The sequence below is a fragment of the Salvia hispanica genome, chromosome 1 (genome assembly GCF_023119035.1).
Source record: "Salvia hispanica cultivar TCC Black 2014 chromosome 1, UniMelb_Shisp_WGS_1.0, whole genome shotgun sequence".
Lineage (NCBI taxonomy): Eukaryota > Viridiplantae > Streptophyta > Magnoliopsida > Lamiales > Lamiaceae > Salvia > Salvia hispanica.
In genome coordinates, this window is record NC_062965.1 from 16,570,485 (window position 1) to 16,587,812 (window position 17,328).

Consider the following 17,328-nt stretch of genomic DNA (forward strand, 5'->3'; position numbering starts at 1 on the left):
CCTTATTTAATTTTTTATTATTAAGAAAGTTCTTTATTCAATTTTAAAATTCTTTAATATTAAAAATTGAAGAAGCAATTTTACTTGTAAGTGATAATATTGAAGGTCAAATTATATTTAGAAAATTCGTCAAAAATATATTGTAAAGATATTTATAAAAAATATGGGTATATGATAAGTTTATTAAGAATATATACCCTTTAAGGTATTGAGGGTATTTTCGTCCAGAAAAACTTGAAAATAGTAAAAAAGTACTTCAAATGATATTAACCCATAGTTGATGGACCTCAAATGATATTTTCAAAGTTCATGGACCTAAAATGATACTTTGGCAAAGTTTGTAGACCAAAAAAGATGTTCCCTATTTTTCTAATATCAAAACTACAAAATGAAATAAGAGAGGGATATTAAAATTACAGCCTATACAGAGCGTAAATATAGAGAAGAAGTTGTACAAAATTAAAATATCAAATCACGAAACGTTTCCATTATCTCTGCAAATAAATACCCAGGATGTTGAATGAAAAAATATACTACTACTATATTATAAAAAATTTAAAGTACATCCAAGTATTCAACTGTATTAAGTGGCGGTTAAAAAGTAAAAGGCCAATTATGCCATTGAGCTGAAAGATTGAAACTGGCAAAATGGGCAACATCGAAGTGACAAAAACAGAAATAAATACTGTAGTAAATAAATCCAATAAAAGTATTTACCCTTTCAAATTTAAATCCGAATAATCCGTTTCCCATCCTTGAAATCTTCCCAATTTCGAATTCATCGTCGCAGCGGAGGATTGCACAGCCTCACTCCGTTAATCCGTTTCCCGTTTTGCCCCTCGCTCCCAACCATTTTCCGATTCGTAAGCGGAAACGGCTGAATTCCGTTTGAATTGAAAAATAAATCCATAGTAAGTAGTATTATGATAGTGAGAACATACGGCCGGCGCAGCAGAGGGCTGACGCGGAGCTACTCCGACGTCGTTTCGGAGCCCCCTTCCCAAGACGTTTTCAATTTCACTTATTCGTCCCAGGATTCCGCCCACTGCCACTTGTCCGATCCCTACAGCCTCGATTCTCCGCAGGAATTGCCGATTTCGCCCCCTGCCGATTTGTGGAAGCGGAAGAGAGCGAAGGTGAGCGATTCGGAGCCCTGCGTTTTGATTTCTTCTCGGGAATCGGAGGATTATGCGGTGGTGGAGATTTCCGATGGGGAGTCGGAGGAGCCGGAATTGGTCAAGAAAATCGACCGTGATTGTCTCGATAATGATTCTTCGCAGGAGGTGAGGGAGTTTGAGGGTTTGCCGCGGAGGGGGAGTGTGGAAAATGGCGTTTCTGGGTTTTCTGAAAATGGGGGTTCTTGGAAACCTAAGTGGAATGATGCACATGGTTTGAATTCGTCGTTGGGGCTGCATGAATTGGAGATTATGGGGAGTAGAGTGGGCTTGGGTAGTAGTAGAGTGGTTTCTCGAAATCATAAGGAAGAGAATGGGGCGTTGAAGAAGAAGAAGAAGAAGAAAAATAAGAAGAGTAAGAAGAAGTTGGAAGTGGAGGAGGTGGGATTAGGCGATTTATTTGTTACCTCTACATTGATGGAAACTCAGGAGTCTGGGGAAACGGACGAGCTCCTGGAGGAGGTGGAGTACGCATTGGATGGGTTAAAGAAGGGGCAGAGTGTGAAGGTTTGGCGGGGGAGTCTTTTATCCTTGTTGTCGGCGTGTGGAACAGCTCAACAGCGGCGAATTCTAAGGGTTCATGGGTATGAATCACTTGTAGTTTTGGACAGGCATAATAAGATTATGTGTGGTGTCTTATCTCGTGTTGTCATGTATGCCTTTATAGGGTAATATAATAAATGAGCTAAAATGTCGATGGAGTATGCTGTTTATTGAACTTTAGTTGACAATCAGTAGCATCTGATTATTGTATAATCAACTTGAACGATATCTAGATATTCACTGTCTAAGACTCGTAATGCTATATGTAGATTTTCTTTATTATGTTTTGGCTAGTTAAACTTCTCTGCATCTATTGACTCTGAGCTGTGTCCTCAATACCTATTAGGCTTGGGTATTTTTCGTAACTCATGAAGGATGTATGTGGTGGCTGGTTGTCTGTTTGTCATGGACTCGGTGTTATTGGAATGGGTACTATTGTTTTACGACAATGTGGAAGATTTTGGTTGAAATAGATCAATGGGGCTGAACACATTCTATATAGTAGTACTCCCTCCGTCTCACAATAAGAGTCTTATTTTGCCATTTCCGTCCATCCCACAATAAGAGTCCAATGTCACTTTTACCATAATGGTCTATTGTGGGACAAAGGGAGTATTAATTAGTGTCTTTCTGCTTCTCGATATTGATCAAATATAGACCACTGAGAGTCTGAGACCGAACGTATTCTGCAGATTAAATTTCATTCTGCTTCTGTGATAGTTCTCAAGTTAGCTACTGTTCTAGTATAATTTCTGTTGTTTCACTTCTTATGCCACTGCTTGCAGTGGAAGTTTGTTACCCTTTGTTTCTGAAAACTTGAAAGGGAAAAGGCACGCTCCTTTAATCTTTGTTCGTTTAAGAGAGTGAACTTTTTTGACAATCAATGATGCCAGTAACACGTGTTATATTTGTAGATTTTTACCTTAGTGAATTAGATTTACTAGTGAATGAGGTTTCTGATGTACTACTCACTGAAGTTGCATTTGGTTTTATCTCACCTCATTTCCAGTATCTGCTGATATCTTTTGTAGGTCAACCAAAGAAATTGTTGATGCTGTTTCGGGACTCAATTTTGATGACCCTCCAAGCAACCTCGCTGCTGCTGCTTTACTTTGTCTACTGACAACTGATGTGAGTGATTGAATGCCATATAAACGACTGAACGATTTGATGACTTTTCATTTTGATTTGAATGTATAAAGAGCTTAATGTTTGTGTATGTTCTTGATTTAATTTCTTCCAGGGTCAAGGTGACCATCTTCTGGAGTCACCAAGTTGCATATGCTTTCTGATAAAGTTGTTAAAACCACAAGAAAGTGGAGGTGGAGCCACCAAAAAGAAAGTTCCAACCATTGGTAGCAGGCTTTTAGGGCTCTGCAGGAAATCTGGTCTTATACAAGACTCAGCCAAGGGAACTGATTCCAGCTCTACTGATATCATGCTAAAGGTTCAGGATATCCTTGTCAGTCTCAAGGAAATGAAGCCAAAAGATGCTGCTGATCATAGGATGGAAGAACCCAAGTTGACTCCTAAATGGATTAGTTTGCTTACAATGGAGAAAGCTTCCTTATCGACCATCTCTATTCAAGGTTAGAAGTCCTGATACAATTTGTTTCTGTTGCTTCCTAACTTTATTACTTTTCGAACTTTCCCTCTCTCTCTCTCTCTCTCTTTTTAAAATAAAAATAAAAATTAGATCTGATTAGGAAAGTAACTCTATTTCCTTGTCTGTTAGTTTGAAGCTCTTAATTATTTCTTTGGGGGCAATTGATTGCACATGTTTTCACAAAGAGCTTTTGCTGTTATGATTAAAAACTTCAAATGTCTTCATGGAGATATAAGACGTTGTGTAACAGACAGTTTCACATTCATTTATTAAATCTCAGATTCTCAGGGGGCATAATCTATTTATGGTAGTGTTCACGTGAGTTATATATATATTGATGTATTCTCATTTTACTTCACTTTTCTTTTTCCTCTGCTCTGAATCATCACCAGACACCTCTGGCACTGTAAGGAAAATGGGGGGTAACTTCAAGGACAAATTAAGAGAGCTTGGAGGACTTGATGAAGTGTTTGAAGTGGCGAGGAATTGTCATTCCACAATGGAGGTACGGACCCTGAATGTTGGTCTATTTGATACCTATATGTTATATTGTTATACATTTCTTTGCTGAAGGTGCAACACATACGAACAAATAGATAAGATTTATGTCTGCTGTGACCTGATTAGGAATGACTTGATGATATAGTTGATTAGTAACTTATTTTTTGTTAGACTGGCTCCCCAAGGTTCTTTTTCTTGTAATTACAATCTGTTATGCAGAAGGTTTTGATATCTTGTCTCATATAATGGATGTAGCTTTGGAATTTCTCTTTCTTGGTAGGAGCTGATTAAATGTACTTCTATTATCTTTCTTGTAAATGATCCCAATAAGTCTGTAATTTATGAAATAATTGAGGCTTTGTGAAACTTTTTTGATAATGTAGGATCTCATCAGCCTTTCAACATTTCCGTTGCCCCTAATCACCATTCTTCATATTTTGCCTATAATGCGTGGTCTGAGATTTTTTGACAGAATGCTCTCAAAATTCTGTAGATGAGTTCGTACTCATCATGTCTACACATTGTTTCTCTCCTTTTGCTTTTCTAATGTTATGTTTTCTAAATCTCATTCTTTTATGCAGGAATGGTTGGAGAAGAGTCCAATTTTTGCTCTAGATTCGAAAGATAAGTTGGGGCCGGATAGTCTAGTAGTGCTCTTGAAATGTCTAAAAATAATGGAAAACACTACAATCCGTAGCAAGGATAACCAGGTATGTGATGTTTGTATGCATACCTAGTTCTTATATTTGTCTCCAAAAACAAGCATTTCTTTCTGAGTTCCCTATCAATGTGATACTGAAATGCAGTGCCATTTGCTTGGAATGAAAGGAAAATCCGATGGTCAACGAGCTCCACATTTCTTCACAGAGCTCATTCTGAGCATCATTAAGATTCTCTCAGGTATCACCATTGTTTATATGTGGAATTTAAACAGAATCACATCCTTTGTTGTTTTGGTTGTTTTGTTTCTTGTTCTGTTGCCTAACAGTCTGTGGAGTTATTGTCTAGGTGTCACCATACAGCGAAGATCTTCAAGAACGTTAAATGATGAAAAGATGGGCGGTACCTCTGAGGAGGACATTAACTCTGGAGGGTGCTGTAACATGGCTGGTTCTCAGAAAAGCTCAAGTGCATCTCCTCCATGCAATCAATGGCAGTCAGGATCAAGGACTAGTCAAGAATCTAGCCAGGCGTCTGTGGATCCGCTATTGCTAAAAATGAGGGTTGAGTCTTCTTCAGCAGTGTCATGTAGTGGATCATATGGTAATTCAGATAGACTACTAGAACAGTCCAACGACCAGGACCCTTTTGCATTTGATGGGGGTGATGAGGCAACAAACTGGGAGTTGCTATCAGGGACTGGAAGAATGAGGAAATCTCTGGCTCAAGATAACAGGGGAAGCGCAAGGGAAAATGAAGAAATCCATCCCTCTGGCTTGATGTGCAGCCAACAAGAGTCGAGTAACATGGAAATTTATAATCCAGAGGATGCGTCATGTTCTTTTGCTAGTGAGGAAGAGGAAGATTTGATTGATCTTCTAGATACTGCTGTTAAGGTACTTTTGAAAAAAATATTTCTTGATCCTATATTACATTATAGATAAATACTTTTAGCCATAAAGACTGTTATGGAGCCCTTCCCCCAACGTCATAGACTCACTTTGAGATCTTCTAATACTGATTTGTATGCTTTTTGTGTCATCCACCTTCAAAATAGATTGAAAATTAGTTTTCATTGATTTTCAGGTTCTTGTTAACTTGTCCAATGACAACCCTAAGGGCTGCCAGCATATTGCAAAACTTGGAGGATTGGAAATCTTATCTTCTCTGATTGCTGGCCATTTTCCATCATTTAGCAACACACTTCTCACTGATCAAGAGTACAACCTTCTTGTTAATATTCTGTGCTTGCTTGTGAATATGGTAGAGAAGGACGGACAGAACAGGTCAATTTTCATTTGTTGGCACGTTTTGACTTTCGAGAGTTTTTTGCCAGACATGGTCAAAAAGCTGATTGGTTACCCATCTCTTCATTTCTTTCTGTTTCATTGTAGATCTCGGCTGGCATCAGTTACTGTTCCATTACCCAGCATCAGTGGTTCAGAAACGGAGGATGAAAGGGATGTGATCTCTCTTCTGTGCTCAATCTTCGTGGCTAATCATGGAGCTGGTCAGGCTGCTGGAGAGGATGAATGGTTATCATTGGTGAGGAACTGTCTCATGTTATTTCTGGGAATTGAAATCAACACATCGTGTAGTACTATAAAACTTGAAATCTCGTTCTACAGGAGGATGAAGAATCCGTGTTACAGGAAGTAAAAGAAGCCGAGAAAAGGGCTGTGGAAGCTTATTCAGCTCTTCTTCTAGCGTTCCTCTCCACAGAAAGGTCAGTGTGGTGCCATACATTGTTACGTAATTTATATAACCTACGCTCTCTCGTAAAATTGCTTTCTTTACGTGGCTTCAGTAAGAGCATACGTCGCGCCATTGCTGAGTGTCTTCCCAACCAGAAGTTGTCCGCTGTTGTTCCCGTGCTGGAGAGATTCGTGGTATGTGTTTTACATCCGATAACCAAAATCGATATTTGAAATACATATAAATCCTAGTTTCTTATGTATATATATTCTGCCTCATTTCTTATGTAGGAATTTCATAGGGCGATGAACATGATCTCACCTGAGACATACATTGCAGTTCTTGAAGTCATTGAATCGTGTAGGATTCCATGAGAGGTGTTATGTACAGACACAACCTCTCTTTCTCTCTCTACACTGTGCTTCTCTTGTTTAGTTTGTAGTAGTTTCTTCTTTGGTTTATTTGATTCATTATAAATCTTAGAGATATTGTGAGGATGATACTATTGTATACGACCAATTACAGTATTCTGTCCATTTTTCTTGATAGTAGTAGCTTCTTTTATGCCTATCTATTTATTTTTTATTTGAGATTCTTGTATCTTAATTTTTTTCCCACCACACTCCAAATTGCATTTCATTGCTGTATAGTTTCTCCTGTGCAATCCACTAGATTGAAGGATTTGGAAGTGATTTTCCGAAAGAAATGCCTTAGCTTGGAATTGTTAATCTTACATTTTTCATTCAACTCAAATTCCAACAACAGGGACACTACCAAAGTATGCACAAATACTTGTTTTTGTAATTATACAAATTTAATCTGTAATATTTAGTTTGAATTTGTTTAACGAGCTTCCAGCATTGAAATGGACATTGCATTAGCGGTACCAGCAGTGTTAGAGCTGTGCCATGTTTCACTTCTTATTACTACATCTCTTCCTGTGAAGAAACCAGGATGTTTTGGTTGGGGCAGAACCCCATCATTGTTCAGCATCAGCACTGCTGAAGACATGTTTGGCCTCTCTTCCGTCTCTTCTTGAACGCACAAAAGACCCACATGTATCGATCGCGCTACTTGTGATAAATAGCTTGAATATTCCAAACAAGAATCTGCTAGCTCAAGTGACCTTTCTTCTTTGTAAAGCATCCATGCCTGTCATCATTCATTATAAGGATGATTTCCATAATGAAGAAAGACGGGAACAGAGAATACTTACATGTCCAAGAAGGTTGTGGCAATGATTCACCAGAGTGAATCCTCTGTTTCTTTTGCCACTTATGATTTCCAGCACCAGAACACCAAAGCTAAACACGTCTGATTTAACTGAAAATAAGCCGTCTACAGTGTACTCCGGGGACATGTAGCCACTACAAAAAGTGTTACCAAGGATTTAAGATAGCAAGCAGAGAACTGGAATTTTGGTGTGTAACGTAGTAAGGTTCGTATACATACTATGTTCCTACAACTCGGCTTGTTTTGGCTCCAGTTTCGTTGCCTCCACATATTCTTGCAAGGCCAAAGTCTGATATTTTTGGAATCATGTCTGAGTCTAGTAATATATTACTGGCTTTGAGATCTCTATGGATAACTCTAAGTCGGGAATCTTGATGAAGATACGTAAGGCCTCTAGCAATTCCATTAATAATATCGAAGCGCCTTGGCCAGTCTAGTGTCCTTCTCTTCACTTGATCTGCCATAAAAGTGAGGAAATATAAACACATTTTTTTTTACGAAATTGATAAAGATTTGCTACATCTCATTTTGGTAAACTTTGCAACAGTTATGTGTGATTTATACATCATAGTTCTTTCCTATGATGTACTATAAAATTGAGGTGGATGCTAAATGTGAAAGAACGTTAACCGAATAATATTAAGTCGAGGCTTTTGTTGGTCATGTATTCATAAACGAGCATCCTTTCTTCTCCTTGAATGCAACATCCTAAAAGCTTGACTAGATTTCGATGCTGAAGTTTGGCGATACAGATTAACTCATTCTTGAATTCATGTGCTCCTTGAAGGGAAGTTGTTGATAGTCGTTTCACAGCAATGTCCTGTCCCTCCAGCAATCCCTAGTTCAATAATGTAGTTATTTGAATTCTTATTCTTCAACTTCTCCAAAGAAGTAAAACATTGCGATATGGACTTTACCTTAAAAACCGGCCCAAATCCACCCTCTCCCAACTTATTACTGACTGAAAATCCATTAGTAGCACTGATCATTGTGGATAATTCAAACATTTGTATCTTTTGCTCCTCGTAAGTTTCATTAGAATTCCTCGGATTGTCTGAAAATTGAGGGTTAAAGAAGGGTTAAAACGAAGAAAAGCATTGCATAAATCATCACCGTCTCACCTGTTTCTTGTTGTTGATGCTCCGGATTCTTTCTAACACAATAAAATAGAATCAAGCCCAGGCCTAGCAGCACAATACTCGTTGCCACCGACAACGTCACTATAATTATTTCTCGTTTCCTACTTCTCGAGCCTGTACGAAAGAATACATTGGCATCAAAACTATCTGAAAAACCAAGTAAGGCTTGTGATTGAATTCATACCTAATTCAGATTTAGCCAACCTGATGTAGATATCTTGTCCGGGCGAAATCTCTCTCATGTTGACAAGCTCACCGAACCAGAGTAGACACCCACTTTCACCGTTGCTTATATTCAGACTTGCATAGGCTGTGCACGAGCAATTTCCCGCGCAAGATACCATGCACTCTTCAAGGCTCATACTCGTGCTATACCAGGAACCCTCCGTGTCCGGCAATTTGACACCTGAATACTTAAGAAAACCGTTGCCACCGTCTTCACAGTTCAATGGGGTTCTTCTAATGCATCCATTCGAAAAATTACCAGCATTCCAACCTTGAGGCTTGGCAGGCATGAATTTATCCAAACAAGAACATTCAGGCCAAGTTCTAGTGCTACAAATACCATATGCACCACACACTTTATATGAATCACAGTTATCATTGGGAAAAGCAAGATAAGGTTTCCAGCTTTGGGACTGATTAGACCAGATCAATCTCTGTCCAACGCCAAATTCGTTCAGCACCAACCTCGTATACACATCATCTTCGAGGAGTTGGAAGTTATAGTAAACCTCGTTGTCGTTGATCACCACTCCAAACGTGAAAAGAGCGTTTCTCACCAAGTTCGGTGTGCCACTGAAGCTAACACCATTCCACGGCCCTGCTTTGTATCGGAACGAGTCACCTTCTTTGATCACAGTCTGCGGATAGCCACTGGGATCGCAGCGATACGTGAAACCACCTGTTGCCGGATCATCATTGCTCCTAGCCGACGAGACGTAGACTTCATGCCCGGACACAAAGTTCTTACCGAGCCTCATCCCTGGTGTTGTGACAGAATAGAGCTGTTATCGAGACAAACAGAAACGTAAAGAGACACAGATTTACGTGGTTCACCAACATTGTGTTGGTTACGTCCACGGGTAGTAAACAAAGAACAAATCGTGGTAACATCATCTGAAAAAATATAATCATAGTAATAAATGAAAGAAGATGGAAGAAACGAAAATATAATTAAAATGAAAAATTATCAATAAGTTCATATATTAAGAATAGATATGATATTTTTATCAAAATTGATTAATGAATATGGTGAAAGAAACAAAAAAATATAGTTAAAAAAATGGAAAGAAACGAAAAACATAATAAAAAAAAAATGAAAAGGAACGAAAAATATAATTATAAAGTAAAAATAACAATATGTATCAAGATTGTATTCAGATTTACCCAAAACAGAGACGTAGCATAGCAAATTCCAAGGCATACTATACAGATTCAAGGCATACTAACACCTGGTAAGAAAGTGTCGGTTGGATAGTCGAAGCTCTGCCATATCATATTGCTCTCGTCGCTTTCATCCACCACAACGAGATTCCCAGAGTCGAGCAAACGTGCCAGAGGAGAGTGCTGAGCGTTGCGTGACGTATTAGTAGACCAGATATTAGCATTGGTAGAGTTGTTGAGAAGGAGCAGGCGGCCTGGTGGGACGACTCTGAGCACGCCTGATCGATCGGGGAGCGGGTCGTCTCGGTTGGCGACCCACACCACGGTCTTGTCTCTCATGTTGTTGTTGTACCATATGCCCACGTAGCGATTCTTGGAGCTCCGTGGGCTGTAAAAGCCCAAGGCAAAGGCGCCGTTGGATGAGATGAGAGTGTCGTTACGGTTATCGCTTAGTGTTTGAGAAGTTGTGATGGTGTGAGCTGAGATAAAGGAGGTTGTGAATAGGAACAGAGACAGGCTAAAGCTAATAGTGCTGCTTTTGCTGCATAGCATGGTCATTTGTGCAGAATTAACAAAGGAGAAGAACACTTTCTGATTTAGTTTTAAATTTATATCTAAAACAACATGTGTGGATGAGTATATTTTGGGCTATGAATAATTACTTAGTACTCCTATATATGGTTAATGGTCGTCCAATGTTGCCTTGTTAGCAAGCTACTCGAGTCAACACAAAGTGAAGACCTAGACTATCCATCGTTATTGAAATCTTACTAATCTAAAGTGACAGTTGGGTGAAATTTCTGTAATATCCTTTTTGGCGGGAAAAATATATGTATGTGAGATGGTTGTTTTGGTAAATCCAGTTAGCCCAATTTAGAATTTAATTTGGAATTTATTTTCTAATTCTTTTGTATGTATCGAGACTGCAGACTATTTTCAGCAGTTTCCAAGAAGTCTTCAAAAGAGAGAGAGAAATTTAGTGAATAACAGCTGTGCGACGATTTTCAAGAAATAAAGAGTTGTAGCCTTGCAAAGCGTATCAGACAATCTTTAAACTAGAAACAAAATTTCTATATAAACCAACGCAACAAAATCTCTATATAAACCAAACACAGAAACAAATAACAATAAACTTCAATGCAATCAGAGAGAAAGATGAGAAGAAAAAGAAGAAGGTGAAAAGATCTGATCAGCGGCAAGGTTGCGAGTACGGCTGTGCGACGCTGCCCACGAATCCGGACCAACGACCTGCTGCAGGAGATGACGGCGTTTGATGATGGCGAGTAGCAGCTGTCGTTCTACAATACACCCTAAGGCACAACTCCCTCCATTCCCACATCGCCGGACGTCATTTTCTGCCTGAGCACGAACAAGGAGACCGGCAGAGGAAGGGCGATGGAGGAGCGGTGAGGCATGACGGCGATGCAGGCTGATAGGCTTGCCGGCGTGGCGGCGATGCACGAGTCAATTCCGCCGATTGAGAGAGAAAGAGGGAGATGGAGCCGATTTAGGGGAGAGGCAGAGGGAGGCGCCGCTTTTTCATGTAGGGTTTGTAGGGAATTTTAATTTATGGAGTACTATTATTTGGGTTTATTTGTGTTGGTATTTTAGTCTACCAGTGTATTATTTGGGCTTCATTTGTGTTGGTATTTTAGTTCATGAAGTGTGATATTTGATCTTTATTTGTGTTGAATTTTATTTGTGGAATGTAAATATATCATCAAGTATTGAAATTAAATTTGGCTAAACTAAATAATAATTATAAAATACTATAAAATAATAATGATAAAAAACTAAATTAAATTAATATCAATATCAAACCAAGAACAATATACATGTTTTTAAAAAAAATTTGGTGTTACTCCAACTCAAGAGGAAAGATAAAATGTATACTACTCCCTCTGTCCCTCAAAATTCGTCACTATTTGACTCGGCACGGATTTTAAGAAATGTAATAGAAAGTAGGTTGAAAAAGTTAGTGGAACGTGGATCCTACTTTAATATATTAGTTTTATAATAAAATGTGAGTGTGAATGAGTTAGTGGAATGTATGGTCCATTACTAAAAATGGTAAAAGTGAAAGGTGACAAATTTTTAGGAATGGATGGAAATAAAAATAGGTGACAAATTTTCAGGAATGGAGGGAGTACCATTTAATAAGCGGAGTTGAAAGATTGATGAACATTAAAAAAAATCGCTAAAACCTCGCCTCAAATAGTACTCCGTTCATAAGTATTTGAATATATTATATTATCTTATCTTACTTATCTAATATATTTAGTTGGTTTTTTTAGTATAATTTTGATTTCAAATAATGGTATAAAATTATGCAATTTATAGTAGGGGTTCATTTTTATTAATAGAATATAGTATTAATTTAAGTGTTGTGCTCAATTATTATATTCATGCTAAGTTTTAATTTGAAATTTTAATTTATTGGACTTTACATTTTTTGAATTAATCTTTTGAATTAAGTAATTTTATTTAAGTGTTGTATAGATTGAGTTGTTTTTTATTTACTCATATTTATGTTTTTTTTACTTCTCAAAATTTTGAAATATGTTTATATTGAATTCAAACGTGGCTAAACCAAGTAATTATGAAACGCCAATAAATAATGATATAAAGTGAAATTAAATTAATATCATTATTAAACAAAGAACGATATTGCATAACATTAATTGTTCTTGTGTATAGTAATATATAATTTTGTATATAATATATTAATTTAATTAAATATGTTGAAACTACTTAAATATATATATAGGGGCATGTTAGGGTGCCACCACCCCTTAAAATAACACCATACCACAATTCCTAGCCAATCATTTGTACACGTGGACGAATAATAAGCTGCCACGTGGCAAAAATAAAAATAAAAAAATTATGGAAAAAGACGGTCGGCAATTTGTTGGTCTTTATCTAGCAATATTTATTGTCCATTCAATATCCGACACACTATACAAGAATCTATAAGATTGCTGTGTAGTGTTTGTAATATTGCTGTGTAGCGTTTATAATATTGCTGTATAAGCGGTGTCACAGTGTCATTTTAGAATGGGTTGTCATTTTAACACAAACCTATTCAAGGTAATAATTCATAAATATATTTATATTTAAATTACTAGAAGTACACATAGTTAAAATTGAGTTGATTTAGTTAATTGAAACTGGTGAACTATTTATTCCTTCAAATAGTTTGCTTTTTTTTTTTTTTTATTCTTTTGTAAATAGTAGTATTACATTTTTCTTTATTTGTATGTCTTATTCTATTTCATCCACACATCTCTTCTTTTGTTATTTCTTTTATTTTATACTTCACTCATATCAAAAAATTAAAATAGTATACAATCATCTGCTAAAATATAAAATGTTTCTTGAGGGTGCGCTGAGAGAAGTACAATTGTACAATTTTTTTTTGTTTATAATATTACAAATACTTATTTTAATTAGTTATAATCTGTAAATATATGTTTATACTTATTTACTCTATATTCTTTATTTTAAGTTAATATACCATTATTATTTAAAAATTTTTTGTCCCGTGCATAGCACATGTGTTAATACTAGTATAGACATATAAATGAGAGTTTTGAAAAAAAAATACTCAATCAAAATACCATCATATATTCATGCTTAGATATTTTATAAAGTTTGCAAAAGAGAAAGGTTTTGAAGATAAATTAATATTCATATTCATATATTTATTGAGGTGAGAGATGAAATTAATAGTAAAATATGGAAAGTGAAAAAAAGTTAAGAAGAGGGAGAAATGATTAGGTTTTTAAATAAATCTACTTGAAGTTATTCATAACACTTTACATTTACATTTACATTTACATTTACATTTACATTTAATACGATTATAGGCTGCTTTTGAGTGAGGATGAACCAAATCTACTATAGATGGGAAAAATGGAGAATCAAAATGCAGAAAAATAATTGAAGAAGATGAAAAGATGGAATGAAGTAATCCACGAATAAGAGATAGGTGAGAAAATTAGGAAAATATCTTTATTGACTAAAGAACTGAAGAATTGACTATAAATTACTCCGTCGAGTCATTTTTTCTATTTTTGATAATTCTTTATGAGTCTTTTTCATATGTGAGTAACACTATTTTTCTCATTTTAAGCTCTATATAGAAAACTTTTGCCTAAATTATGAGGGAACGTACAGTACATTGCTTAGGATAAAAAAACTGCTAAACTAAATAAAAAATCCTATAGAAATAAATTTTCATTTTCAATTTTAACATAAACTTCAATTTAGTACTATTAATTTTTTTAGCAATTTACCAAATAACAGAAGTTTTAACTCGTCTTAAACCCTAAGCCAACCGCAGTGCTGAGCTCAGCCGCTTCCCGTCGCCGTCGAGCTTCGTCTTCTCTAAATGGCATTTCTCGCGAGAGCCTCGTTAAACTCAAGCTTCACAACTCGTCGAGAATACAGCAATTTGCAGAATCCATGCATTGATTTGAAAATCGAAAATACGTTTGCTAATAAATTGAGCTGCAGAACTCCCATTCCGAAAAAATCTCTCATCGCGATGGCAAGCAGCTCCGCGCAATCTGCCGCGGTGGTGTCTACGCCTGAGCCGAGGAATGCTGGAACTTCGATAATGGTAGATTTCTGTATATTTCATCCAGTTGTTTCCGATTTTAATCCAATTAGAGATTTTAGTGAATGTAGAAGTGAGCATTTGAATTCTGCTTTATAGCCTCATTGTTGGTGGAATTTATTATGTTTGCTGTAGGTAAATGGCTGTGCTGGGAAAATGGGGAGGGCTGTGCTTGAAGCGGCCATGGCTGCGGGGCTTAACCCGGTGCCTGTAGCGTTAGGCGGTCCTGAGGATGCAGGGAAGGTCCTGGATTTCGGTGGGATGCAGATTGAAATTCACGGTCCGTCTGACCGAGAATCTGTATTGGCTTCGACATTTAAGGATCATCCGGACTTGATTGTAGTGGACTACACAGTGCCAGCTGCTGTGAATGGTAAGCATTTATTGAGTGGTTACTGATTGAACAAGTTCTAGAACACCTTTGAATCTCATTCCAGTAGATGATATTGCAGTGTTACACAACTAAGATTATACTATTGCATAGAGTTATGTCTTGATTGTTCGTATGATTGGATTATTTGTTCCCTCATGCCTATTTGTTAGTCTTGATGCAAAGCTTGTTTTCTGAAAAATATGTAGCATGGAGTTGAAGCAAAAATTTAACTGTGAATGACACTTCTAATCTAATCCTCTCTGTTACTTTTTATTTCATTTGATGCATAGTTTAATGTCCTATGCTTAACATGTAATTTTATACTCATTTCCCCTGTGTTCTAAGAGTCTAAGACATGGAAGATTGTAAGGTATTCAAATCCTCCCCTATTTTACATCATTTTACTATAAAAAGATTTCAATTTCATTGCATACTGGCCTTAGGCTTTCCTAGAAATAAAAAACCTGAATACTGGTGATGGATTTGTTAAGCAACCATTTTCTTGCTGACCTCTTATCGAATTTCTTAAGTAAACTTTTAGAATCAGAAATTTGTTATGTTAGGCTTATCTGAAAATTTTGCTATTCTTGTGTTCTAGAGTACTATTTTAGAAGATAAGAATAATAAGCTATGAATCCTCCATGCTGATATACTGATATCAACTCGCAGTTGATTTGGATGACATGGTGTTTAAAGTTGTTGGTTACCTACTTACCTAAGTTCTCGATAACTTTTCATGCATGACTAGGAATGTGTATATTGTTTCTTGTCCCGTATCCTATTTTTCTTCTAATATTTCAATCCAATATCGATCAACTTCTGTAAAATTCATGTCATGGTATACAGATAATGCTGCTCTTTATAGCAAAGTTGGGGTACCCTTTGTCATGGGAACTACTGGAGGAGACAGGGAGCTTCTGTATAAGACTGTTGGTGACTCGAATGTTTATGCTGTGATATCTCCCCAAATGGGTAAACAGGTGCTCAGTCCTGAGCAACTGATTTTCTGTTCCCTATCATAAATTCTCTCATATTTCACATGAATAACATTTTTGAACTGATTTTTTAGGTGGTAGCATTTCTTGCAGCCATGGAAATTATGTCAGAACAATTTCCTGGTGCCTTTTCTGGGTATGATCTAAAGGTAAATTCTCTACACTCATGGTTTTTTTATCATGTTCTTAATGACATCTTACAATGTCTTTATGTTATACGTGTAGCAACTATCTGGCTTGACATTTTACGTTTTCCTCTCTCTTCTGTTGAACATTTGTATAGGTAATGGAGTCTCATCAAGCTAGCAAGTTGGATGTTTCTGGAACTGCTAAGGCTGTCATCTCATGTTTCCAGAAACTGGGGGCTAAATTTGACGAAGAGCAGGTAGTGTTTCTGCTAAAAAGTACTCTGTTCTTACTTCTTTTCATGCACCATTGGGAAGCAAGTATCATAGTTAAATACCGCTGTCCAGAAGGAGTTGCTGATATGTCTTGGTTGGGAACATTTTTTTGGGTGGTTCATACTCGTCATCAGTTATTACTATAATCCAATTACCAGCTAATTTTAGTTATAGATGCCCACCATTCTGGGAAATCAGGATATCTCTAGGTTTTTTGTGGCTTATTACATTGTGTTTGGAAGGATTTTACTGAGATATGGGGTGTAATTGGTTTTTCAACACTGTATTTATCGAATCTTTTTCTGGATCAGGTGCAACTAGTAAGGGACCCTAAGTTACAAGTTGAGATGGTGGGTGTCCCCGAAGAACATTTGTCTGGTCATGCATTTCACACGTACCACCTAACATCACCCGATGGAACGTAAGTACTAGCCCTCTCTCTGATTTCGGATTCCCTTGAATAGTTCATTGCACGTTTCTCATTATCACATCTGTATGTCCACTGGAGCAGGGTCAACTTTGAGTTTCAGCACAACGTATGTGGTAGATCGATCTATGCAGAGGGTACTGTTGATGCCACTCTATTCCTCGCCAAGAAGGTAATCTGTTGACTGTTGTATTACTAGTAATATCCGATCGGTTCTGAGAAATAAAGTTGGAGTCCTTTTGGATTCATTTTGCTCCATTGCTGTATAATTGTCCTAATTTAAGCCTATTTTGTGAAACGCAGGTGAGATCGAAAGCTGACAAGCGGATTTATGATATGATTGATGTTCTTCGTGAGGGTAATATGAGATAAAGAAATCGACAAAGTTTTTGTAGGAAATATCCACAAAACTCAGAAAGGTTTCGTGCCACTTTGTATTCAATGCGGTTAATGTGTCGAAGTTATGTTAGTATTTATTTATAATGTAATTTACTATGATTTCGATTCAAATAAAATTTAGTTATTTTTGTTAGTTGTTTAGTAGTACAAGCATTTAATTCACCTAAAAAGCTT

The 17,328-nt window shown here is 36.8% G+C and overlaps 3 protein-coding genes across 3 annotated transcripts; 2 read left to right on the forward strand and 1 right to left on the reverse strand.

The window, feature by feature from the left end:
* The first annotated feature begins 736 nt into the window (after positions 1–736).
* Positions 737–6,748, forward strand: LOC125209470 (wings apart-like protein 2). The gene is made up of 12 exons (XM_048109073.1): positions 737–1,759; positions 2,750–2,849; positions 2,962–3,307; positions 3,717–3,829; positions 4,407–4,535; positions 4,632–4,725; positions 4,834–5,381; positions 5,572–5,771; positions 5,880–6,030; positions 6,114–6,211; positions 6,293–6,374; positions 6,471–6,748. The coding sequence occupies exons 1-12, from the start codon at positions 924–926 to the stop codon at positions 6,552–6,554; spliced, it is 2,781 nt and encodes a 926-aa protein (XP_047965030.1). The 5' UTR covers positions 737–923; the 3' UTR covers positions 6,555–6,748.
* Positions 6,749–6,890: 142 nt separating this feature from the next.
* Positions 6,891–10,496, reverse strand: LOC125209480 (G-type lectin S-receptor-like serine/threonine-protein kinase At4g27290). Its single transcript, XM_048109083.1, has 8 exons — positions 10,007–10,496; positions 8,737–9,537; positions 8,535–8,666; positions 8,331–8,467; positions 8,044–8,251; positions 7,633–7,870; positions 7,397–7,547; positions 6,891–7,332 (listed from the first exon to the last, which is right to left on the reverse strand). The coding sequence occupies exons 1-8, from the start codon at positions 10,494–10,496 to the stop codon at positions 7,024–7,026; spliced, it is 2,466 nt and encodes an 821-aa protein (XP_047965040.1). The 3' UTR covers positions 6,891–7,023.
* A 3,742-nt stretch (positions 10,497–14,238) lies between these two features.
* On the forward strand, positions 14,239–17,287 carry LOC125201346 (4-hydroxy-tetrahydrodipicolinate reductase 1, chloroplastic-like). The gene is made up of 8 exons (XM_048099418.1): positions 14,239–14,562; positions 14,695–14,932; positions 15,779–15,912; positions 16,002–16,076; positions 16,211–16,312; positions 16,640–16,749; positions 16,840–16,927; positions 17,059–17,287. The coding sequence occupies exons 1-8, from the start codon at positions 14,332–14,334 to the stop codon at positions 17,125–17,127; spliced, it is 1,047 nt and encodes a 348-aa protein (XP_047955375.1). The 5' UTR covers positions 14,239–14,331; the 3' UTR covers positions 17,128–17,287.
* Positions 17,288–17,328: the final 41 nt, after the last annotated feature.

What these genes read in the sequence shown, in the direction of transcription:
- LOC125209480 (XM_048109083.1), bottom strand. Translation starts at nt 10,496, where the DNA reads ATGACCATGCTATGCAGCAAAAGCAGCACTATTAGCTTTAGCCTGTCT. An exon ending in GATTTGGGCCGGTTTTTAAG is followed by an intron (nt 8,252 to 8,330) that starts GTAAAGTCCATA and finishes TTATTGAACTAG; the next exon opens with GGATTGCTGGAGGGACAGGA. An exon ending in GCCACAACCTTCTTGGACAT is followed by an intron (nt 7,333 to 7,396) that starts GTAAGTATTCTC and finishes GAATGATGACAG; the next exon opens with GCATGGATGCTTTACAAAGA.
- LOC125209470 (XM_048109073.1), top strand. Translation starts at nt 924, where the DNA reads ATGATAGTGAGAACATACGGCCGGCGCAGCAGAGGGCTGACGCGGAGC. An exon ending in GAGAAGGACGGACAGAACAG is followed by an intron (nt 5,772 to 5,879) that starts GTCAATTTTCAT and finishes GTTTCATTGTAG; the next exon opens with ATCTCGGCTGGCATCAGTTA. An exon ending in CCGTGCTGGAGAGATTCGTG is followed by an intron (nt 6,375 to 6,470) that starts GTATGTGTTTTA and finishes TTTCTTATGTAG; the next exon opens with GAATTTCATAGGGCGATGAA.
- LOC125201346 (XM_048099418.1), top strand. Translation starts at nt 14,332, where the DNA reads ATGGCATTTCTCGCGAGAGCCTCGTTAAACTCAAGCTTCACAACTCGT. An exon ending in ATGCTGGAACTTCGATAATG is followed by an intron (nt 14,563 to 14,694) that starts GTAGATTTCTGT and finishes TGTTTGCTGTAG; the next exon opens with GTAAATGGCTGTGCTGGGAA. An exon ending in AGTGCCAGCTGCTGTGAATG is followed by an intron (nt 14,933 to 15,778) that starts GTAAGCATTTAT and finishes CATGGTATACAG; the next exon opens with ATAATGCTGCTCTTTATAGC.